The following is a 26,190-nucleotide window of genomic DNA, read 5'->3' on the forward strand; positions in this document are numbered from 1 at the left end:
TAAGACCATTTGAATTATGAGGACATTTGATATGTCCTCATAAACCACCTTTATAGAGTAATACCAGTGTAATACCCATGTAGTTATACAAATTTGTGTCCTCATAAACCACATAAACAGGCTCACACACACACACACACACACACACACACACACACACACACACACACACACACACACACACACACACACACACACACACACACACACACACACACACACACACACACACACTGTCCCTGCCCCTAAACCTACCCATCACAGGAAACATTGGTAACACTTCAGTATGAGGAACACATATTCACTATTAACTCCGCCTTCTGCCTCATAATCTCCTAATTTACTGCTTATTAATAGTTAGTAAGGTAGTTTTTGTAGCGGTTAAGTTTAGGTATTGGGTCGGATTAAGGGATGTAGAATAAGCTCATGCAGAATAAGGCATTAATATGAGCTTTAGAAGTGCTAATAAACAGACAATATCATAGGAATAATCATGATCATAAGACACTAGTTAATAGTTAATAACTGAACCCTTAATAAAGCGTTACCGAAACAGTCTGCATTTTTACATTTTCAAAAAAACATAATTTAGTATATTTATAAATCCATTTACATTGTGGAGATCGCTGGCTGGTAGTTTCGGCGTAGACATACAAGCAGACAGCTCAAAATGCGTACAGATAACACACCACTTGGCTTTACAAAGTGGTGTGTGTGTTTACGCAAAGTCATGAAGTCATGTTGCCACGGCTCATTTGAGCAGTGCATGTGGCCACACACACCGCTGTCAGTCAGCTGTTGTTCCTCCGCAGGGTAAGTGCTGTAACCCTATCTGTACACCTGACAGCCCATAATGCCACGGGGCACAGCCGTATCGTGCTAACCGCCCTAATCACTGAAGCGCTAGCATTGAGCGGACTTCACCTGTGTCACCTGAGCGTAGCATTGGTGCTCCGCCAAGCCAGAGATCGAACGCTAATCGTCTCTGAAGTGGTGTCAAAGTGCTGTCCTCTTTTCACTTCACACACACTGCAAAAATGCTCTTCTTACTCAGTATTTCTGTCTTGTTTCTAGTCCAAACATCTAAAAATTCTTAAAACAAGAAGTATTTACTAGACAAGCAAAAGTAATTGTCTTGTTTTGGGGAAAATAACTCAGAATGAAGAGAGTTTTTGCTTAAAATAAGATAAATAATCTGCCAATGGGGTGAGAAAAATAATCTTAAAGCTACACTGTGTAACTTTTTTAGTTTATTCTTCGCTAAAAACACTTAGTTCTTTCAAAAATATATGTGCTCATTAATGTATATTTACTTCTTTTTAGTAATAAAGTATTCTCGTAAGTTTATAATATGCCGTTGAAAACACATACGGGTGAGGGGTTCGACTGCCGGTCGCCATGTTGCTCCTCCATCTTGAAAGTACAGTAGCCAAAGAGGGACATACCCGTAAACTCAAGCTTCGCCTTTCGCGTTTAACACTCGATGGCACCGTGTCGAATGTGAAGAGGAGGATTGCTTGAGGCTTCTTTTTCTACCTCTAGAAAATGATATAGCCTACAAATGTAAACTTTGCCTTAGTGATGTCGTACAATATACCGAATAACAATAAAAGTGATAAAAGTTACTTCACTAAGATAAAACTATTATTCATTTTACAGAGATTTCATAACGTACATGTTAACTGACAAATTAAATAACTGCATATTATAATAGTTTTCTAAAGTAACCTCACCACTGAAGGAGCACTTATGGACGAGGTTGAACTGGAAGCCGTGTTAATCTTGGACTAAATCGGCCACCGTAGGAGTTAAAACTAAATCAGAATTGACAGGAACAGAAACTAATATTCACTGGATGGTCATAAACCTTTACACCGCTAGATGGGGGAAATATCACACAGTGGAGCTTTAAAAACAAGATTATTTTTCTCACCCCATTGGCAGATTATTTATCTTATTTTAAGCAAAAACTCTCTTCATTTTGAGTTATTTTTCCCCAAAACAAGACAATTACTTTTGCTTGTCTAGTAAATACTTCTCGTTTTAAGAATATTTTGATGTTTAGACTAGAAACAAGACAAGAATACTGAGTAAGAAGAGCATTTTTCACAGTGCTTCCATGTCCTCTTCCACGCCTGCTTAGTTTGCATTGTGTTCCTCTGATTTCTCCACCTGACGCTGTGGCTTTTTCTGCAGGTGTGTGAGACTTCAGCTTCAGCCGCTGGCGTACCTGTGGCGCCGAGACCAGGCCGAGCTGCTCCGAGAGATCATATCCAGCGGCCTCCACGCAATACTCATCAAAGTGGCGGCATTCGGTGAGTGAAACGGGCAGGGCTTGCGCAGTCCAGCCAACATTGGGGGTTTAAAATTATCCTCCTCTTAAAGGGCTAGTTCACCCAAAAATGTAAATTGTGTGATTAATTCCTCACCCTAATGTGGTTGGCCAGCCATCAGACCTCCGCTCATCTTCACACACAGATGAAGATATTAGTGTTGAAATCCGATGGCTCAAAAAGGCCTTTATTGACACCAATGTCATTTCCTCTCTCAAGACCCATAAAGGCACTAAAGACGTCGTTACAAAGCCCATCTCACTACAGCGGCTCTACAATCATTGATGAAGAGGCCAGAATAGAGTTAGTGCGCAAAAAACACTAAATAACGACTTATATAGTGATGGCCGATAACAAAGATTCGAACGGTTATGAAAGCCCATCTCAGTAAATTGATTCATGATTCGGATTGCGAGTCAAACTGCTGAAATCACGTGACATTGAATCGATTCCCTGAATCATAACGGTTTGAATCTTTGTTATCGACCATCACTATATAAGTCGTTATTTAGTGTTTTTCCCGCACTAACTCTATTCTGGCCTCTTCATCAATGATTGTAGAGCCGCTGTAGTGAGATGGGCTTTGTAACGACGTCTTTAGTGCCTTTATGGGTCTTGAGAGAGGAAATGACATTGGTGTCAATGAAGGCCTTTCTGAGCCATCGGATTTCAACACTAATATCTTCATCTGTGTGTGAAGATGAGCGGAGGTCTGACAGCTGGCCAACCACATTAGGGTGAGGAATTAATCACAGAATTTACATTTTTGGGAGAACTAGCCCTTTAAGACCCATAAGAGAATACGGTTAAGTGATTGGATTCCTGCTGCGTCCTGTTCTGAAACGGACGGATGTAGGGCTGGAGGAATTTCACAAAGATTTCTACCTTGATCCATAAAAATGTATAATTATGTAATAATTCTGTTGATTGAAAAATCATTATAAAACATTACAAATATGGGCCCGGTGTCAAACAATGTGCAGCACTACAAATACAGCTTCTGTAGTATCATGTACCACCAAAATCCCCTTCACACTTTAATGTGTTTAACAAAATGAAGTACACGGAGAATCGTTTTGTAATGGCGTTGATCCTGTGGGATGCCTGAACTTTGCAGCCCAGATCAGATGGCATCAGTAATTCCCACATGTGTGGTTCTTGAGGTGATGTTTTTATTGGAGCACACCCAGGGTGTCTTGGCCAGATTGTAATCTCATTTAATCCTTGAAATGGCTGCAGTGTCACCTGCTCTCACACTCCTGTTTCATGCACCGCTGCAAGGCAAACACTAATCAGGTTCAACACTACACTGCAAAAAATACATTTCTTACTCAGTATTTTTGTCTTGCTTCTAGTCTAAATATCTAAAACTTCTTACATTACGAAACATTTACTAGACAAGTAAAAATGATTGTCTTGTTTTGGGGAAAAATAACTCAAAATGAAGAGAGTTTTTGCTTAAAATAAGATAAATAATCTGCCAATGGGGTGAGAAAAATAATCTTGTTTTCTGTTTGAATTAAGATTATTTTTCTCACCCCATTGGCAGATTATTTATCTTATTTTAAGCAAAAACTCTCTTCATTTTGAGTTATTTTTCCCCAAAACAAGACAATTACTTTTGCTTGTCTAGTAAATACTTCTTGTTTTAAGACTTTGTAGATGTTTGGACTAGAAACAAGACAAAAATACTGAGTAAGAAGAGCATTTTTTGCATTGCAAAGGTTAAACTGAAAGGAAATGTTTCTGTGGTGGACTAATGTATTTACACACTGGGCATGTGTGGATTGATAGACATAGTGATAGAATACCAACATTTAATATGTAAACTTTAAATAGTTTAGGGCTTTTAAATTTATGCTGGTGAACAGTGCTTCGATAAAACAAAGCTCTGCCTCACATTATGCCTGAAATCAGCCCGTACATTTATATTTACATTGAAGCATTAAACAGACGCTTTTATCCAAAGCAACTTACAACTAAAGCCTAGTTCAGACTGCACGATTTTCAAATTCGTCGGGTCACTGCTCTATTCACACCGCATGACTATCTGCGGTATCATTCAGTCTCTGCTGTGTTCACACTGACCGATGGTTTGACCACAGAGGAGTTCACACTGACCGATGGTTTGACGACAGGAGTTCACACTGACCGATGGTTTGACGACAGGAGTTCACACTGACCGATGGTTTGACGACAGGAGTTCACACTGACCGATGGTTTGACCACAGAGGAGTTCACACTGACCGATGGTTTGACCACAGAGGAGTTCACACTGACCGATGGTTTGACGACAGAGGAGTTCACACTGACCGATGGTTTGACGACAGAGGAGTTCACACTGACCGATGGTTTGACCACAGAGGAGTTCACACTGACCGATGGTTTGACGACAGAGGAGTTCACACTGACCGATGGTTTGACCACAGAGGAGTTCACACTGACCGATGGTTTGACGACAGGAGTTCACACTGACCGATGGTTTGACCACAGAGGAGTTCACACTGACCGATGGTTTGACGACAGAGGAGTTCACACTGACCGATGGTTTGACCACAGAGGAGTTCACACTGACCGATGGTTTGACGACAGGAGTTCACACTGACCGATGGTTTGACCACAGAGGAGTTCACACTGACCGATGGTTTGACGACAGAGGAGTTCACACTGACCGATGGTTTGACCACAGAGGAGTTCACACTGACCGATGGTTTGACCACAGAGGAGTTCACACTGACCGATGGTTTGACCACAGAGGAGTTCACACTGACCGATGGTTTGACAACAGAGGAGTTCACACTGACCGATGGTTTGACGACAGGAGTTCACACTGACCGATGGTTTGACGACAGGAGTTCACACTGACCGATGGTTTGACGACAGGAGTTCACACTGACCGATGGTTTGACGACAGAGGAGTTCACACTGACCGATGGTTTGACGACAGGAGTTCACACTGACCGATGGTTTGACCACAGAGGAGTTCACACTGACCGATGGTTTGACCACAGAGGAGTTCACACTGACCGATGGTTTGATGACAGGAGTTCACACTGACCGATGGTTTGACGACAGGAGTTCACACTGACCGACGGTTTGACGACAGGAGTTCACACTGACCGATGGTTTGACGACAGAGGAGTTCACACTGACCGATGGTTTGACGACAGAGGAGTTCACACTGACCGATGGTTTGACCACAGAGGAGTTCACACTGACCGATGGTTTGACGACAGGAGTTCACACTGACCGATGGTTTGACGACAGGAGTTCACACTGACCGATGGTTTGACCACAGAGGAGTTCACACTGACCGATGGTTTGACCACAGAGGAGTTCACACTGACCGATGGTTTGACCACAGAGGAGTTCACACTGACCGATGGTTTGACCACAGAGGAGTTCACACTGACCGATGGTTTGACCACAGAGGAGTTCACACTGACCGATGGTTTGACCACAGAGGAGTTCACACTGACCGATGGTTTGACGACAGGAGTTCACACTGACCGATGGTTTGACCACAGAGGAGTTCACACTGACCGATGGTTTGACCACAGAGGAGTTCACACTGACCGATGGTTTGACCACAGAGGAGTTCACACTGACCGATGGTTTGACGACAGGAGTTCACACTGACCGATGGTTTGACCACAGAGGAGTTCACACTGACCGATGGTTTGACCACAGAGGAGTTCACACTGACCGATGGTTTGACCACAGAGGAGTTCACACTGACCGATGGTTTGACCACAGAGGAGTTCACACTGACCGATGGTTTGACCACAGAGGAGTTCACACTGACCGATGGTTTGACCACAGAGGAGTTCACACTGACCGATGGTTTGACGACAGGAGTTCACACTGACCGATGGTTTGACCACAGAGGAGTTCACACTGACCGATGGTTTGACCACAGAGGAGTTCACACTGACCGATGGTTTGACCACAGGAGTTCACACTGACCGATGGTTTGACCACAGAGGAGTTCACACTGACCGATGGTTTGACGACAGGAGTTCACACTGACCGATGGTTTGACCACAGAGGAGTTCACACTGACCGATGGTTTGACCACAGAGGAGTTCACACTGACCGATGGTTTGACCACAGAGGAGTTCACACTGACCGATGGTTTGACGACAGGAGTTCACACTGACCGATGGTTTGACCACAGAGGAGTTCACACTGACCGATGGTTTGACGACAGAGGAGTTCACACTGACCGATGGTTTGACCACAGAGGAGTTCACACTGACCGATGGTTTGACGACAGGAGTTCACACTGACCGATGGTTTGACCACAGAGGAGTTCACACTGACCGATGGTTTGACGACAGAGGAGTTCACACTGACCGATGGTTTGACGACAGGAGTTCACACTGACCGATGGTTTGACGACAGGAGTTCACACTGACCGATGGTTTGACGACAGGAGTTCACACTGACCGATGGTTTGACGACAGGAGTTCACACTGACCGATGGTTTGACGACAGAGGAGTTCACACTGACCGATGGTTTGACGACAGGAGTTCACACTGACCGATGGTTTGACCACAGAGGAGTTCACACTGACCGATGGTTTGACGACAGGAGTTCACACTGACCGATGGTTTGACCACAGAGGAGTTCACACTGACCGATGGTTTGACCACAGAGGAGTTCACACTGACCGATGGTTTGACGACAGAGGAGTTCACACTGACCGATGGTTTGACCACAGAGGAGTTCACACTGACCGATGGTTTGACGACAGAGGAGTTCACACTGACCGATGGTTTGACCACAGAGGAGTTCACACTGACCGATGGTTTGACCACAGAGGAGTTCACACTGACCGATGGTTTGACGACAAAGGAGTTCACACTGACCGATGGTTTGACCACAGAGGAGTTCACACTGACCGATGGTTTGACCACAGAGGAGTTCACACCGACCGATGGTTTGACCACAGAGGAGTTCACACTGACCGATGGTTTGACCACAGAGGAGTTCACACTGACCGATGGTTTGACCACAGAGGAGTTCACACTGACCGATGGTTTGACCACAGAGGAGTTCACACTGACCGATGGTTTGACCACAGAGGAGTTCACACTGACCGATGGTTTGACCACAGAGGAGTTCACACTGACCGATGGTTTGACCACAGAGGAGTTCACACTGACCGATGGTTTGACGACAGAGGAGTTCACACTGACCGATGGTTTGACGACAGGAGTTCACACTGACCGATGGTTTGACGACAGGAGTTCACACTGACCGATGGTTTGACGACAGGAGTTCACACTGACCGATGGTTTGACCACAGAGGAGTTCACACTGACCGATGGTTTGACGACAGGAGTTCACACTGACCGATGGTTTGACGACAGGAGTTCACACTGACCGATGGTTTGACCACAGAGGAGTTCACACTGACCGATGGTTTGACCACAGAGGAGTTCACACTGACCGATGGTTTGACGACAGAGGAGTTCACACTGACCGATGGTTTGACCACAGAGGAGTTCACACTGACCGATGGTTTGACGACAGAGGAGTTCACACTGACCGATGGTTTGACCACAGAGGAGTTCACACTGACCGATGGTTTGACCACAGAGGAGTTCACACTGACCGATGGTTTGACGACAAAGGAGTTCACACTGACCGATGGTTTGACCACAGAGGAGTTCACACTGACCGATGGTTTGACCACAGAGGAGTTCACACCGACCGATGGTTTGACCACAGAGGAGTTCACACTGACCGATGGTTTGACCACAGAGGAGTTCACACTGACCGATGGTTTGACGACAGAGGAGTTCACACTGACCGATGGTTTGACCACAGAGGAGTTCACACTGACCGATGGTTTGACCACAGAGGAGTTCACACTGACCGATGGTTTGACCACAGAGGAGTTCACACTGACCGATGGTTTGACGACAGAGGAGTTCACACTGCATGACTGAACAAGAGGAAGAATCCCCGACAACTCTCTCTCTCTCCGGTGCGCAAACTACGTTTCCTAAGTACACGTGCGATGTGACGAGTAAACAACGCGAGATCACACGTGCGTCAGACCGGAGTTCTCGCGCGAGACTTGGAAATGTTATTATAAACTGCACAAAGTTTGCTTCAAATAGTATGTGCGCTGATTTGTGGAGAAAAAGAAAAAATATTATGGCGGAAGAAATTGTTGGAGAGACAGAGGGAGCCAGGATTTTGTTCTGCAAAGACAGTTTGAGGTAAATTAATAATTTTGTAATGTGCTGCTGCTGCGGCTGGATGTGCAAATGTTTGGTCTTTGTTTCTGTTTGATAGAATTGTAAATATATCTATTAAAATACTGATATTCTGCTCTATAACTCCTCCCTGAACCTCCTGCTGCCCTGTATCTCACTCTCTCATTGGCTGTCGGCGATTCTCTCTGATCGCGTCTTTGATTATTCACACTGCGTGATTGTCACTCGTGTGCACGAGCACCGATTTGCCTGTGATCTTGGGCATTTGTCGGCGATTTCACAAAACCTGTCGGCGACTCAAAATCGGGGCAAAAATCGGGCAGTGTGAACTAGGCTTAAGGAGTACAGGAAGCGATCCGTCATGAAGAGGCGAAGAAATGCAAAAAGTGCCTTGAATACAACATTTTGGATATTACTCAGAGTACCATTGTCACGTTACACACAAAAGAAAAGGGTGCAAGGACTCGTGCAAAAGAAGTGATAATTTATTATAAAAAGAAACATAAATACAAAACAAAACCCACAAGGGGGCAAAAATACATAATCAAAACATAAACTCAAAAACATACCAGAACAGAATCACGGGGAGGACTGGAGACGCAGACATTACATAACAAGGATCCGACCCAGACTGACAAACACAGGGAGCTTATAAAGGGAAGAAATCAAGAGGGAACAGGTGGGAGAAATCAACACTAATCAGATAACAAGGGGGAGGGATCAGACAATGACAGGAGCACATGCTCAACTAACATGTGCACACAAGACAGGACAGGCATGTGACAACCATAAGATAGAATAGGGAGGGAAAGAAAAAAATAGAGGAAGAAGAAATATGTGTGTATATATATATATATATATATATATATATATATATATATATATATATATATATATATATATATATATATATATATATATATATATATTCTTTTTTATGATACGATTAATGCTCACATACCTTTTAATATTAACCCATAACCCTTACTATTAATATTAGCCCCTAACCCTTACCCATAACAAGACCATAACATCACAATACCATCACTGTAACATATCCATGCTGTTATTGTAATCTCACCGTAATATTGTATATCTCTGTTGCATCAGGTCAGGTGCAGGCCAGTCAAGTTCCTCCACACCAAACTCGCTGATTCATGTCTTTATTGTAGGAAATAGATTCGGATCAAATAACTCAAAGGGGTATTGAATTACAGTGAAAGGAACCGTGATACATATTAAAAGGATTCAAAATTAATATTTAACGCTTTATCAACTATTCGTCCAGCGATACGTTGAAATTAGAGTACATTATCAATCCTGAATCGGGATATTACCCGTTACAACGGCAATAATATCAATCTATGTTCACTGTTTGTGAGCTTAGGTTACACAATCGGTCAGTTTGAGGCAGTAACTTATAAACACATAGCCTAAGACACTTGCATAGATGAAAAAGGTAAACAAAAGTTTATTGGACTATTCTAAACACACAGAAACTAACAAAAACACACATTCATACAGTTACTGGGAAAGGGAGGTTTGTTAATGGAAAGGAGTGAAGTCCCAATGATTTCTTAACCACAACCTGTGAATCAATATACTAGCAGGTCAACCTTAGTTTGCTCGCTTAGATATGATTTTACCAGTTCAGCCAGAATGAAGAGTCATGTACGTGCGTTTGAATGCTCCTACGAGCATGGGTTCCTCTTAGTACTGCGTTGCTCGGCTGGTGGTCAGTTGTTGGGGTCAGAGGGATGAATAGTTTTCTTTTTTTTTTTTTTTGCGGGTTGAAAAGCCTGATCCTGGATGACCTCTGTGGCGCCACTGCGCGGACTCCAGGAAGTTTTCTACGGCGAGGTTCGGAGTTTTGGAGTGTGGTGATGATGAAGAGCTCTGGGTAGCTCGGAGGACGCTGCGTGCAGCCAGGAAAGGCCCGCGCGATCAAAGCAGAAGTCACCGCAAAACCATGGCAGTCAGTAAAGCACGAAGCAAAACAAAAAGCAAAGATATCTTGTTGCCCGGGAGTTTTAAACGGGCCCCAAGGTCCCTCCTTGGGGGCGTCTCCGGCCAATAAGATATGGTTGTGGGCGGGTGTCCTGCCCACTTTTCCTGTTCATGCATATCATTAGTGTAATGTCTGATTAAACACTTTTATTACACGGCGCTGTGAAATGCTTGATTCTGATTGGTCAATCGTGCATTCCAGCGGTACGTTATTCCCAGATAACACACACCGCTCATCCGGGTACTGCGAGTTATCCTGACCGGTTCTACTTCTGTGCTTAACGCTGGCGCCATCTTGTGGCTTAAACAGCCGTGGGTTACAATGGAAGACTTCAAGGCGGGTTTCCTTTATAACGTTTTAAATATGGATATTTTTCTGACACAAACGCATCGATTGGAATCAGAAGGCTCTATTAACCCATCGGAGTCGTGTGGAGCACGTTATTTGACGGACAGCTGCATTTAATGGACTTCAGAAACAGCTCCAACTACTGCTGGGATTAACGTTAGCCTGGACTTTTTAAAGGGGGGGTGAAACACTCAGTTTCAGTCAGTGTCATGTCAATCTTGAGTACCTATAGAGTAGCATTGCATCCTGCATATCTCCGAAAAGTCTTTATTTTTTTAATAATTATATAAGAAAGATGCGCTGTTCCGAGTCTTTCCGAAAAAAGCCGAGCGGGTGGGGGCGTGTCGTGTGAGCGGAGCTAAATAATGACGTGTACAGCAGCGCTGTAGTGTTGAGTCGAGTCCGTCATCCCTAACAGCGGGAAAAAAACTTTATTCAAAATAAAAATATGGCTTTTAATCAGATACAGCCATACATCTATGATCCGGAATCAGACCCAGAGGCTGCAGTTGAACAGGAGCAGCAGCAAAAACGACTAGAGCAGGACGTCTCTATGTGCTACAAGTTATACACTAACTATATAATATGCTTAGCGGCTTGTGTTATTTACATATTTATACTTGAATTATATCGTCGTATTTTTGTCTTTGAAGGTGTACATGTGGGAAGTGCAGTTGTGCACGTGTGTTTGTGTGTTTACGCGTGGTTTGTGTAGAGACATTTGAAGCAGTCTCACTCACCCTTCTACACAGTAAAAAACGTTGGGTTATTTTTTTAACCCAACCGTTGGGTTACACATATTGGGTCAATATGTTGGGTTATTTTGCAAAACGTTGGGTTATTTTAACATCGTTGGGTTATTTTTAGTAATAACCCGGCCGTTGGGTTAAATACGGTTTCCCCAGTGACGGTTCAAATTTTAACGGCAAACCGTCCAGCTACTGCCAACAGAAGATGCTGCTGCAGCCTGATTATGAAATGAAAGGTAAGACATGTCATTTTTTTATGAATACAACTCTTATAACATTATGTATTGTGTACTGAAACGTTGAATATAGTCGAAAACTGAATTTTATTTAAAAAAATCCCGTTAATGCTCTGGAAAAATAAACCATAGCTATCCCAGTTAGCTCGCTAGCAGTAATAAAGTAAAAACATTATTCTAGTGTACCTATTTAGAAACTTAATACGGCGATAAAGAAAGTAAGTAACTTATGCCTGGTCTGAAATCACTATCTAACGCCGCGCGGAGCATTATCAGCTCGGCCCGTGCAGCGCGAGCTCAGACCCGGTCACACGACACCACAGCAGCGCTGTGAGATCCAGGGAGAAGCGTTTGAATTCGCCGAATATCCAACAGTATAACTTACTACTCTAAATATCTGTTGTGAGATGAATGAGTGCAGATATTCACAACAGCATTGACGCAGAAAACTGAAATATTGTGCTAACAATTGTAACGTTAGTTCACGACAGTTAGAATGTTTTCCAACCCACAAATTACCTAGTTGTACCGTAGTAAGTTAACACAAACTGCAACTATGATAATTTGACAGAAATGTGGTAGGCCTATATTCATAATGAATGTTGTCATATGAATATATATTATGCATGTTACTATTAAACGTATTACAGGAGTAGCTAAATCATACAACTAAAGTACGTTTTCTTATGAAGCTATGACAGTTTTTGCCTTTATTTTAAATATGTTGTACTAAATGTGTTATATACCTGTGTTGTAGACCAATGGATTCATTTGTGAAGCAAAGACTAGAACAGTTGAACCTCTGCCATTTAATTAAAGGTGAGTACGATATTGAAACAAGTTGTACACAATTATTTTTTAAAGACTTATATACTTTTCTGGTTATTTTTTCCCCCTGCTTCATTCTAATGCAGAGGAAGGATTGGATCTCAGTGGTTCTCGACTCTAGTCCTGGAGTATCCCCAATAGTACACAAGTTCGATGTCTTCCTTATCTGACGCACATTTCCGGGTTTGGAGTCTCTACTAACAAGCTGGTAAGTTGAATAACATTAGATAGGCCAATGTGCAGTGCAGGGTCTACTACAGAACCAGGTTGTTTGGGAAACAACCAGTTTATTATTATTTTTTTCAGCTGTCTTCTCTCATTTTCATACAGTATGTTTTAATTTCAATAAGTTGTTTTGGTTGTGTCTAAGTGCATATGAAATCAGGTCCACACATTTGGTATAGGTGAAAACTGTTTTTTTCTCTTTTTCTGTTAACTTGTCTTTCAAAGATGATCATGGAGAAATTGCCTTTAAAACCTTTCCTGCCATCCTGCCATCATCGTCATACCTCACAAATGGACAACATGGTGTGTCCAACATATGCTGAAATGAAGAGAAGCTTAATTACATTCACCCATCAGCCTGTAGGTAAAAGCAACACTATCAAATTAGCTTTGATAAAGTGCATCCATTTATTATTTCCTTTAGTGATTTTGCTTGTTAATAGATTATCCAATAGTTCACCCAAAAAATATCCCATAATGTACTCACCCTCAAGTCATCCTAGGTGTGTATGACATTCTTCTTTCAGGCGAACACAATCAGTTATTAATAAATGTCCTGACTAATCCAAGCATTATAATGGTCAAAATTTGAAGCCCAAAAAAGTGCATCCATCCATTATGAAAGTAATCCATACGGCTCCATGAGGCTAATAAGGGCCTTCTGAGGTGAATCGATGGGTTTTTGTTGAAAAAATATCCATATTTAAAACTTTATAGACTAAAATAACAAATTTTCGACAGACAGCCTTCCTTATTCAACTTACAAAGAAACTGTAACGCCTCTCGCAATTCAAAACGCTTACGCTACGTCCAACTTAATCGTCTCTGCATTTACGCTTTTTTACGCTACGTCCGACGTTATTCTCACAGCAGTTACGCTTTTTTCAGAAGTTGAAAACTTAAGGCGGTCCACTGGAAGCTAGATATTTTACTTTATAACGTGTTAAATATGGATATTTTTCTTACACAATCCCATCAATTCACTTCAATGGGTTCTTATTAATCTCCGGAGCCGTGTGAAGCACTTTTATAATGGATGGATGCATTTTTGCGCTTTAAATTAGGGGCTTCCATTATAAAGCTTTGAAGAGCCAGGATATTTATTAATATAACTCAGATTGTATTTGTCTGAAAGAAGAATGTCATACACACCTAGGTTGGCTTGAGGGTGAGTAAATCACGGAGTCATTTTCTTTTTTGGGTAAACTATCTCATGAATTACCCTCGTGTTGTTGTAAGACTTTCGTTGTTCTTTAAAACACAAATGTTGAAGAAATCTGCGAGGTTTCTGTCTCTCCATTGACGACCTACGCAACTACCACTTTAAGACCCAGGTCAGACAGCATTAAAGTAATCCATGGGATTCAAGTGGTCTAACCTCAGTTTTATGAAGCGACACGAGTGCTTTTTGCAACAACAACACAAAAAAAAACACAACAACATTTGCTCTCTTTTCAACACAACACGCATGCGTCAAGGGGCTCTCGTGAACATGTGTTGAGATTAATGTTTTGTAAATAAAGTGGTAAATTATGGTTAAGGGATAGAATATACGCTTGTCACTTCATAAAACTGAGGTTGAATTACTGGAGTCACATAGATTACATTAATATCTTTACTGCCTTTCTAGGCCTTTCTGTGTTCAGAAGATGAACCAAAGTCTTACGGGTTTGAAACAGCATGAGGATTAGTATGTTGATTGGTGAAAAATGAACAGCAGATGTAATGACTAATTAGTGACAATTTGTTTAATTCAGTACAACACTGCTTCATTGTAACTTTTACGTAATTTAACACTGCTGATGTTGTCACAGTGCAAGCAAACTGAACTTTTTTTAATTCTTTTAAGGTTGGAACTAACATGGAGCATTAGCTGAACAGTGAGACAAGCCAGGATCCACATGACGATGCTTGGGGACAAAGAGACCTCGCTGATTTTTTTCATTTTCATTGTGGAGGCAGTTGAACAGAAGACCTTATTTCAAGCACTGGCTGTATGTTTCAGATTTTTTATTTATTTATGACATGAACTATCCAAAGACCTCTGCCCCATTTGGGAGATTTTGTAGCATGCAAACTTGAATATATATTTTGCTGCCTCATTAAAAACTATATCATAATTTGTATTTGTTTTGCTACTTAAGATATGTTAACAACACATAAAGGCATACAGTGTACAATGTATATTTTTTAATAAAGTTGTTTATTTCTGGAAGAATTTAATATTATGAATTTGTGTATTCTGTCCATATTTGTATAGGTTTTTAATTTAATATTTGTTGTGTTCATTTTTAATTTTTGTTTTGTATGTACACCTTTTATGTATGTTTATAATTTATGTACATTTTTGTGTATTATGTGTGCTGTGTATTTTGAATTTAATATTTACACATTTATGTATATTTACAATAAATATTTACTCCCCAATATTTAGTTTGACATTTAAAATATATATTTTAAAGCACATGTATTGTTTTATACAAATAAAAAAATCTGTATTTGAAAACAATGGGTATTTTATTTATTAAAATAATGGCTTGAATAAAAATAAAAATTTAACTCAACTGTTGGGTTACTTTTAACCCAACTGTTTTGTAACCCAATGCATTGGGTTAAAATAACCCAACGTTGGGAAGGTGCTATACCAACCCACAGTTGGGTTACGTGTTGGGTTATTTTTAACCCAACGTTTTTAAGTGAGTAACGTTGGGACTGCTCCATCCTTCAGCATTAGGCGATTGGGAAAATGCGGCGTCGAGCTGGGCCTTGTGAAACAGTCGGCACCGAAATGCAGCGAACAGATATAAACATTCGCGCAACTCAGTTGCTGATCCGGAAAAGCAAATTACATCCACTGTTGCCTTAACGCGGGGTTTTGGAGAATCTGTGCAAGACTGTCTTGGTCTGGCAACCAAAAACGCACTTTTTTGGTGACATTATGTGTAATTGTCACCTGTCCAGCAATCTACAAACCAGCGCTTTGATGGGCGTAGGCTGTTGCTTTCGCTCTCTCCCTCGCTCTCTCTCACGCGCTTCCGGTAGAATTGTCCGTAAGGCCCATACAAGGAAATTCCGCCCCCACTAACGTCAATGGGGACGCATGATCTCAAAAAACTTGCCGAAACTTATGACTAACCGGAAGTAGTATTTTTGACAAAGAAATACTCCCATCAAACGTCCACCTTAACTTTTGAAACTTTGTCTATGTTTAGTATGGGATTCCAAGTCTTTAACAGTGTAAAAAGATCAGTATGCATGAAACAGCATTTCACCCCCCCTTTAAATATAACTCTGATTGTATTTGTCTGACAGAAGAATGTCATAAACACCTATAATGACCTGAGGGTGAGTAAATCAGAGGCTTGGTTTTTAATTTTTGGCTGAACTAACCCTTTCAGCATTCATTCTCAACATTTAGCAGCGATAGATAAAGGCTTAAAGCAGTCTGGAACTGTTTCTCTGCGGAAGCTTTGCGTTAGAGCTAATAAAATATTTAATCTCGAGACAATATTTTGTGTCTAATAATAATTTATTTGAGACTAGTAGGCGTGTAATAAGCGGGATAATGTCCACCCAGCCGGTTGTTATCTCAGAATAAACCCCTTCAGAGTGACGCTCCGCTTCGCCTCGGGGTCCTGATCACTCTGGAGGGGTTTATTCTGAGATAACAACTGGCTGGTGGACATTATCCCTTACTTAAGGGCCCAACTTTCCTATTGTGATCACAGTTCATTTTACACTAATTTACCTTGCATCAAAATGACGAGAATCATTTATCCATCACACAGACATCAGCTTGCTATTCCCATGATGGGAGTAGGAGATAGTAAAGATTCATATGTAATACATCTCTCGCATACAGAGAAACTTTACAAGTTACATAAAAATATACATAATACCTTAGTATATGTTTAAGGCACCGCTGGGTGGATTAATTCATGTTATTGAATCTATGGTTTAGGTCAACTCCTCATGTCTGCATTGGTGTGAGGTCTTTGTATGAGGTTCAAAGAGCCTTTGTAATGCGCGGGTCGAGGGAGGAGGTGCACGACGAGGTGTCCTGGATAGTGTCTAGGTTGATTCTGGGCCTTTGGAAAAGCTCTTAGTGACTCTGTGTCCCGATTTTAATTTATGCCTGTCGGTAATAAATGAGTTCCTTCTGCGTGAGGTTCTACTCGCTGTTATGCTTGTAGAACAAAGAGGAAACACGTCATGTGACTCATCTTGTCCTTGTGCTGGTTTTGAGATAACACAGGCAAACGGGGAGAGCTGTTGTCTCTGGGCCAGTTGGGCATCCTTGATTGGTTTTATGATCGGTTCGGGTTTCGGAGAGGAATGCTTTCTGGAATGCTTTGTTGTGTCGACTCACTGCTGGAATATACATATTCCTAGATCATGGACCGACGCTTTGTGCACTGGAGCGCAGTCATGAATTTGAAGAGGAACATGAGGGAGCATGAAATTGTCCAAAAATATCTTCGGATGCTGAAGCATTAAGAGTTCCTTTCACTGGAAATAATGGGCCAAACCCAACCCCTGAAAAACAACCCCACCCCATAATCCCCATCCACCAAACTTTACACTTGGCACAATGCAGTCAGGCGAGTCCCATTCTCCTGACAACCGCCAAACCCAGACTCGTCCATGGGATTGTCAGACTGAAGCGTGATTGGTCGCTCAGAGAACACGTCTCACTGCTCTAGAGTCCAGTGGCGGCTGCTTTACTCCACTGCATCCCACGCTTTGCATTGCTCTTGGTGATGTAAGGCTTGGATGAGCTGCTCGGCCATGGAAACCCATTCCATGAAGCTCTCTCCACTGTTCTTGAGCTCATCCGAAGGCCACAGAAGTCTGGAGGTCTGGAGCTGTTGACTCTGCAGAAAGTTGGAGACTTCTGCTCACTGTGACCCTCAGTATGCGCTGACCCCGCTCTGGGATATAACACTTCGTGGCTGAGTTGCTGTTGTTCCCAATGGCTTCCTCTTTGTTATAATCCCACTAACAGTTGAGCGTGGAATATTTAGTAGTGAGGAAATGTCAGGAATGGACTTATTGCACAGGTGTCAGCCTATCACGGCCCCTCGCTTGAGTTCACTGAGCTCCTGAGAGCGACCCATTCTTTCACTAATGTGTGTAGAAGCGTCTGCAGGCCGAGAGCTGGAGTTATACACCTGTGGCCATGAAGGGATTGAACACCTGAACTCACCTGATTTGGAGAGGGTGTCCCAATACTTTTGGCAATATAGTGTATGTTGCATCTCTGTAACATTCCCTTAACATCATCATAGCATCTTTGTAGCATCTCTACAACATCACTTGAACATAACGCCATTGTACCAACCAGAAACCTCACCCAAACATCAGTGTAACATCACAGGATCATTTCTGTAACATCTCTGTAACCAATCGCACAGCACCATGATAAACTACACCAATGTTCTACATGTGTTAATAGTAATAGATCAGAATAACACAGTGTGGCTCATTAATGGTTGTTAAATAACAACAACGCTTTAGGCTGCATATTTTATAATGGCTTCAAACGTGGCTCATTCAGTCACACTGCAAAAAATGCTTTTCTTAGTATTTTTTCTTGTTTCTAGTCAAAATTTCAAAAAATTCTTACATTAAGAAACATTTACTAGACAAGCAAAAAGTAGCCCCGCCTGGTGGGTGGGGCTACTGGATTAGACGAGTCGGTGGGTGGGGCTACTGGATTAGACGAGTCGGTGGGTGGGGCTACTGGATTAGACGAGTCGGTGGGTGGGGCTACTGGATTAGACGAGTCGGTGGGTGGGGCTACTGGATTAGACGATTCGGTGGGCGGGGCTACTGGATTAGATGAGTCGGTGGGTGGGGCTACTGGATTAGACGATTCGGTGGGTGGGGCTACTAGATTAGACGAGGTTGGTGGGCGGGGCTACTGGATTAGATGAGTCGGTGGGTGGGGCTACTGGATTAGACGAGTCGGTGGGCGGGGCTACTGGATTAGACAAGTCGGTGGGTGGGGCTACTGGATTAGACGAGTCGGTGGGTGGGGGTACTGGATTAGACGAGTCGGTGGGCGGGGCTACTGGATTAGACGAGTCGGTGGGCGGGGCTACTGGATTAGACGAGTCGGTGGGTGGGGCTACTGGATTAGACGAGTCGGTGGGTGGGGCTACTGGATTAGACGAGTCGGTGGGTGGGGCTACTGGATTAGACGAGTCGGTGGGCGGGGCTACTGGATTAGACGAGTCGGTGGGTGGGGCTACTGGATTAGACGAGTCGGTGGGTGGGGCTACTGGATTAGACGAGTCGGTGGGCGGGGCTACTGGATTAGACGAGTCGGTGGATTGGGCTACTGGATTAGACGAGTCGGTGGGTGGGGCTACTGGATTAGACGAGTCGGTGGGTGGGGCTACTGGATTAGACGAGTCGGTGGGCGGGGCTACTGGATTAGACAAGTCTGTGGGTGGGGCTACTGGATTAGACGATTCGGTGGGCGGGGCTACTGGATTAGATGAGTCGGTGGGTGGGGCTACTGGATTAGACGATTCGGTGGGTGGGGCTACTAGATTAGACGAGGTCGGTGGGCGGGGCTACTGGATTAGAGGCGCTGTAGAGCCGGTGTTTCGTCGCGCACTGACGTCAGTATGAAGCACAGGACCGTTTTCTGAGCCTGGTGTCTATAAAAGCTTTTCTTTGACTAACAAGGAAGTTTTCAGCTCTGAAACTTATATTACCATGACATTTTATATATCAAAAGCTCAAGGAAAAGTTGATTCCTCAATTCATCACCCCTTTAAGACCGATTTATAATTTCCTTTTTCAAACTGCATGTTTTTATTAAAATCAGTGTTTGAGTGCGTCATTTTCAAAGTTGCACATGAATGTCAAGACGTTTTGTTGTGAAACTTTTACCTTTTAGAGGTACAACAGCTTGTTAGTACCCTTAAACAGACACATCTGTACCTTATCTGCTCCTGCGAGGTGCCTTGGAGTACGGCTGGGTGATATATATATATAGAATATTAGCGATAATATCGCAATAATTTTGACGATAATGTAAAATTTGAAAATATCGTGGCGATTGAACATTTCAAATTCAACATGCATACTTTCCCAAAAAAATGTTACCAGATAACGAAGAGGTCTGCTTATACCGTTCACTAAACACTGAAAGCAAAAGAGTTCAATATTTACGCACAGCGCATGACAAATAAAACAGAAATGATTTAAGATTTTGGTCATCCCAACCTGTTCAGTAAATGTAAACATTTTTTATTTAATTTGGTTCAATCTAAATAGTTTTTGTTGTTTTTAATGGGGGCAAACAAAAACAAAAATATATATTTTTTATTTAAAAGCTATCGCAAGCATATCGATATATATATATATATATATATATATATTAAATATTGTAAAAAAATGTTAACAATATTGAGATATCATTTTTTTTAGATATCGCTCAGCCCTACCTTGGAGTAGCATCTCTACGCTTAAGGGACGACTATCAACCATTATGGGCTACATAATGTACAAAGACAATTGTGTGGCCAGTTTTTCCTGAGAGTGTGTGAAACGATGGGTTTGTTTATGGCAAACACTAATGGACTGGGAACTGGAGAAGGTTTTCTTTTGCGTATAATGTTTATACTCCGCTTTAAAGCTCGAATGATTAGAATGTAAATGTGGAGTTGTAAATCTTCTGTCCCTTTCTATTATTTGAAGGGTTTCAGATGAATTGGGATTACCTCTTGTTTTTAAAAAAAAAATCAAAATCCCCTTTTTTTTCCCACAAATCCCGTCCCGTGTCTTATCTGCGCTCCTCTAAATGTGTTTTTAAGCTGATAATTCAGCGTGTGAATATGAGCGATCACACCGTCTGTGTTTAAAACCCTTCAGCTGCGGGAGACAGAATTACACTCAAGAGGATCTTTGTGGTTTTGTTGCTTGTTTAGACTGATACACTCAGGATCTGTGTGTGTGTGTGTGTGTGTGTGTGTGTGTTGGCATGTTTTGTGACATATGAGGACTCAAATGTGTATAATGCCATGGGTATGACACAGGTATTACAGGAATGGAGTGGAATGGAGCCGTGATGGAATGGAATGTTTCCTGTGATGGGTAGGTTTAGGGGCAGTGTGTGTGTGCACGTGTGTGTGTGTGTGTGTGTGTGTGTGTGTGTGTGTGTGTGTGTGTGTGTGATGGGTAGGTTTAGGGGCAGTGTAAGAGGATAGAAAATACGGTTTGTACAGTATAAAAACCATTGTGCCTTTGGAATGTCCCCACATTTCACAAAAACAAATGTGTGTGTGCGTGCCTGCCTGCCTGCCTGCGTGCGTGTGTGTGTGTGTGCGCTTTTGTGTGTGTGTGTGTGTGTGTGCGCTTTTGTGTGTGTGTGTGTGTGTGTGTGATGGGTAGGTTTAGGGGCAGTGTAAGGGGATATAAAATACAGTTTGTACAGTATAAAAACCATTGCGCCTATGGAGAGTCCCCACATTTCACGTGTGTGTGTGTGTGTGTGTGTGTGTGTGTGTGTGTGTGTGTGTGTGTGTGTGTGTGTGTGTGTGTGTGTGTGTGTGTGTGTGTTTTGAAGTAATGTTAAATATCGGCCTAGCTGAGCGCTTGTCCAAATGAGCCCTGAGCGGTCTGCCGGCACAGCTTACCCCCTAAAGCACCGCCGGCTCTTGACAAATCATCCTCTAAAAGCAAATTCTCCACATATCTGGAAGAGTGTAATTATGCGCGCACAGCGAGGTGTGTGTTTTCTGCTTGGCTGCAGGTAGAAGGGGAAGATGTTATCGCTGAGGCTTCTCACCTGGCCTCAGGCGGCGGTGATTATAAATTAGAGGCTGGGATGGACTTACACTGCTGCGGGCCATCAGGCAGCGCTGCTGTAATTGCAGCTTTCATGGGTCAGGGCCGCGAGTTACAGAGGTGTGTTGTACATTCACACACACACACACCACAGGTAGAAATAAACACTTGAGACGTGAGAAACGTCTTTAAATGTGTGCCTGCTATGACTGTGTGATTAAAAATAACAATTACACCCACACCTTTATATTTGTACTCTAACTCTAGCCATATACAGTAGATTTAAAAGGTTGATAACACTTTACTTTAAGGTTCAGTTATTAACTATTAACTAGTTGCTTATTAGCATGATTATTACTAGGATATTATCTGTTTATTAGTGCCTTATTCTGCATGACCTTATTCTACATCCGTCTACAATAATTTGCCAATGGGGTGAGAAAAATAATCTTGTTTTCTGTTTGAATTAAGATTATTTTACTCACCCCATTGGCAGATTATTTATCTTATTTTAAGCAAAAACTCTCTTCATTTTGAGTTATTTTCCCCAAAACAAGACGATAATTTTTACTTGTCTAGTAAATGTTTCTTAATGTAAGAATGATTAGATGTTTGGACTAGAAACAAGACAAAAATACTGAGTAAGAAAAGCATTTTTTGCAGTGTATTTGTACTAAGTACATTTGGTAACACTTTCTATGAAGCCCTTGCTTAAAATGAATTATAGCTCCATTTATACAAGTATAGCTATTCTATAAACATATTTATAAAGACCTATAATGCATTATAAGAATGGTTATAGTTACATTTATATTATTATAATTCATGCATTTGCCTTTTCAATGCACATAATCCATTATACACTGATTTATAAATAATCAAATATAGAATCGTTCCAGAGACACTTGTTTGCTGTGCCAATTAGTTATTAATTATTGTCTGTAATGTTTGCATTAGAGGTCATGAATGTAATTTTGATTTGTTAAATCTATATCTCAGACATATGCATATTATTGCTTATAGCAGTTTGGAATTATTCATTAAAAATATATTGTTTTTCTAGTATGTACCAGTAAGGTTTTTTTCCCCCTTTAATTTTATTACAGCAACTATTGTTCCTTAGTTACATTTACACATTTAAAAAATAAAAAAAATATAACTTACAAATACATTTCCAAAGCTTAAAATGTGTAATGAGCACATTTCTGAACATTTGTTTTAGAAAAATCGCATCCTATGTTTTCACTTAAAGCCATCAATTATGCATTAATAATTGTATTATCACTCACAATAAGTATTTATAAGAACAAAACACAGATATTAATAACAATATATTCACGTATTTGACAGAAATAAATAGGGATGTCCCGATCAGGTTGTTTTGCCCTCGAATCCGAGTCATTTGATTTTGAGTATCTGCCGATACCGAGTCCCGATCCGATACTTCTATAATACAGAAAAAAAGAATAAAGAAGAGCGAAAAAACGAACCAGGATGTTCCTTATTTTTTATTTTATTCACCTTATTTTAACATTCAACAACTCTAACAAACAGAGCACTTCTGTGAGGTAGCTTGAACAATCATAATAAATAACAAATTCTTCACTTTTGGGTTTTAGTGCAACATTAAAATTAAAAAATTCCTGGACCGGAGTTGCAGATGCAGAACAATTAATTATGTTGGTGTGAAATAAACAGTTATGGAAATTAAATTAAATAATCTGCTCCCAATAATCCCGAAAAAAGTCTGTGACAATTTCTTCACTCAGAGAAGACGTCGATCTCAGCTGTCAATCATGACGTCACACAGCTGTTTTTATAGCATCAGATAACGAACTAAAACTAAACTTATTTAAAAAACGAACCCTTGAAATGAAATTATTGTGATGATAACTGCCTACAGTGACATAAACTAACTTTGGGGAAAAATATTTGAGGTGTAATTTGACTGAAGTGTAATTACTGACTGCATAAAGTCCTCTTAAAGCATATTCAGACTATATGTCTGCTTGGATACTCATCAAGATGGACATGTTGACATACTTCTTGTGTGAGTTGGTCCGTTTAACCGCAAGACTTGAAAGAGAACTCAATATTTGCGCGCTGTGAGACGAGTGCGCGCTTTCGATGATGCACAGAGACAGATCAGCGCGCGCTCTCATTCGCGTCTTCTCTACACATGACAGTGAAAATGACTCCTCATATTCATTGACAGTACGGCAGCGCTGGAATGAATTGAACAAAGTTTACACAGATAGACCGTTTTGCCCACGGTTTTCTTTTATTAGCGTTGTTGTAATGTATCACTGAGGAGCCAGCACGTACCATCTACAGAAACATAGCCGCCTACATAAAGCATTATTTTCAAGTTACAACCTATATTATAGCGTCATCAGATGTGAGATGAACCGCGGTGCAAGTGCTCACTTTGTCTCTCACCCCAGAATATACATATAGATCCGAGTCCTGATCGGGATGTAACGTCCGATTCCGATCGAGTCTGAAATCACGTGATCGGATCGGGAAATCCCTAGAAATAAATATGAATTACTAAAAAATTCATTGGGACTATAATGAATATTATATAATAACATATAATTACATTCATTAAACCATAAGACTAATGAATACTTAATAAATCAGTGTATAATGGATTATGTGCATTGAAAAAGCAAATGCATGACTTATCATAATATAAATGTAACTATAACTGTTCTTATAATGCAGTATATCAGTAGAGTCTATATAAATATGTTTATAAAATAATAATACTTGTGAGTATAAATGAGACTTTAATTCATACACTGCCAAAAATGCTGCTCTTCCTCAGTCATTCTGTCTTGTTTCCAGTCTAAATATCTAAATATTCTTAAATCAAGAACTTACTAGATCAGTAAAACGACTTTTAGATATTTTTTCTTGTTTTGTTGCAAATAATATTAAAATGAAGAGTTTTTGCTTAAAACAGGCAAAATGATCTGCCAATGGGGTGAGAAAAATGTTTCTTGTTTCCGTCCCAAACAGAAATAAGATTATTTTTCTCACCCCATTGGCAGATTATTTATCTTATTTTAAGCAAAAACTCTCTTCATTTAGAGTTATTTTTCCCCAAAACAAGACAATTACTTTTGCTTGTCTAGTAAATGTGTCTTGTTTTAAGAATATTTAGATGTTTGGACTAGAAACAAGACAAAAATACTGAGTGAGAAGAGCATTTTATTCAGAGAATATAGACTTTTTTTGAATGATGACACAAATAAATTGGTCAATCAGGAAAACAGAGTTTGAACAGTTCAACAGAAATGAATCTATGCATTAACTCGAGTCTAATGGCCAAATAAAAAGTGCCCAATGTTAACACATTGTTGTTAGTCGCACTGTAAACGGATTCCCATTGTGAATTCATCATGGATATATTGCCCACGCACTCACTGTCTGCTCGCTCGTCACCGGTGATATAAATTATAATCCCGTAATAACACTTGAAGGAGGATTGTGGGTAATCGGGGGCTTGACAGAAGACATTGGAAGCGTTTTAAAGGAGGAGATCTGTTGTTGCGCGACAGCTGCCCACACAATGTGCAAAATGTTAAAGTCGGAGAAAATCCTTCCTCCATGTTTGTGCCAACAAGTTTCTGTAATCATGTCAGAAACCAGAGCAGAACTTTTTTCGCGATCGCTCGCCACCTCTGCGCATCCGAGCGGAAATAATTGGCTGGTAAATACGGCGGCGTCAGATATTCATATAATTAGTTAATTGGTTGATTTGTGTGGGTGAGGATGTCCAGCCGCACTGTTGTTTCTGTAGTTAATTGGATGACAGTTCCAGTGGAAATTTGGCATGTGTGAAGTCCAAAGGTCTGTTTGCAGCGTTACTGCTTTCCTTTTTTATTGCAGGCTTTAGAATTTATTTTCTGCAATTATACGGACACTTTCAGCATTAACTTTCCACTCAGATGGTTGGCATTATATTCCTGTTATTGAAATGCACGTGACCCTTTCCTCGACATGTGTTTTATTTGTGGATGTGTGCAAATCTAAATAATCTGCATTTCTCAACCGGGGACATTTTCTTCAGCGGTTCTGTCCGTTTCCTTTACACTGCAAAAAATGCTCTTCTTCCTCAGTATTTTTGTCTTGTTTCTAGTCCAAATATAAAAAAAATCTTAAAATAGGAAGTATTTACTAGACAAGCAAAAGTAATTGTCTTGTTTTGGGGAAAATAACTCAAAATGAAGAGAGTTTTTGCTTAAAATAAGATAAATAATCTGCCAATGGGGTGAGAAAAATTATCTTAACTCAAACAGAACACAAGATTATTATTCTCACTCTTCTTATTTTAAGCAAAAACTCTCTTAAAGGTCCCGTTTTTCATGTGTTTTTGAAGCTTTGATTGTGTTTAGTAGGGGTGTAACGATTCATTTTAAGAA

General features: G+C 41.1%; 1 protein-coding gene and 1 long non-coding RNA gene across 2 annotated transcripts in view; both read left to right on the plus strand.

Annotated features, from left to right (window-relative positions):
- dph6 (diphthamine biosynthesis 6) overlaps nt 1-26,190 on the plus strand; it is a 228,992-nt gene that overhangs the window by 50,761 nt on the left and 152,041 nt on the right. The window contains exon 5 of the mRNA XM_067456290.1: nt 2,197-2,315. Within this exon, the coding sequence (XP_067312391.1) occupies nt 2,197-2,315 (119 nt within the window). The remainder of the gene's footprint in view (nt 1-2,196; nt 2,316-26,190) is intronic.
- Nucleotides 11,671-15,054, plus strand: LOC137090796 (uncharacterized). The gene is made up of 5 exons (XR_010907973.1): nt 11,671-11,905; nt 12,663-12,724; nt 12,820-12,941; nt 13,184-13,318; nt 14,808-15,054. It is a non-coding gene; the product is annotated as an uncharacterized lncRNA (long non-coding RNA).

The sequence above is a fragment of the Pseudorasbora parva genome, chromosome 10 (assembly GCF_024679245.1).
Source record: "Pseudorasbora parva isolate DD20220531a chromosome 10, ASM2467924v1, whole genome shotgun sequence".
Classification (NCBI taxonomy): domain Eukaryota; kingdom Metazoa; phylum Chordata; class Actinopteri; order Cypriniformes; family Gobionidae; genus Pseudorasbora; species Pseudorasbora parva.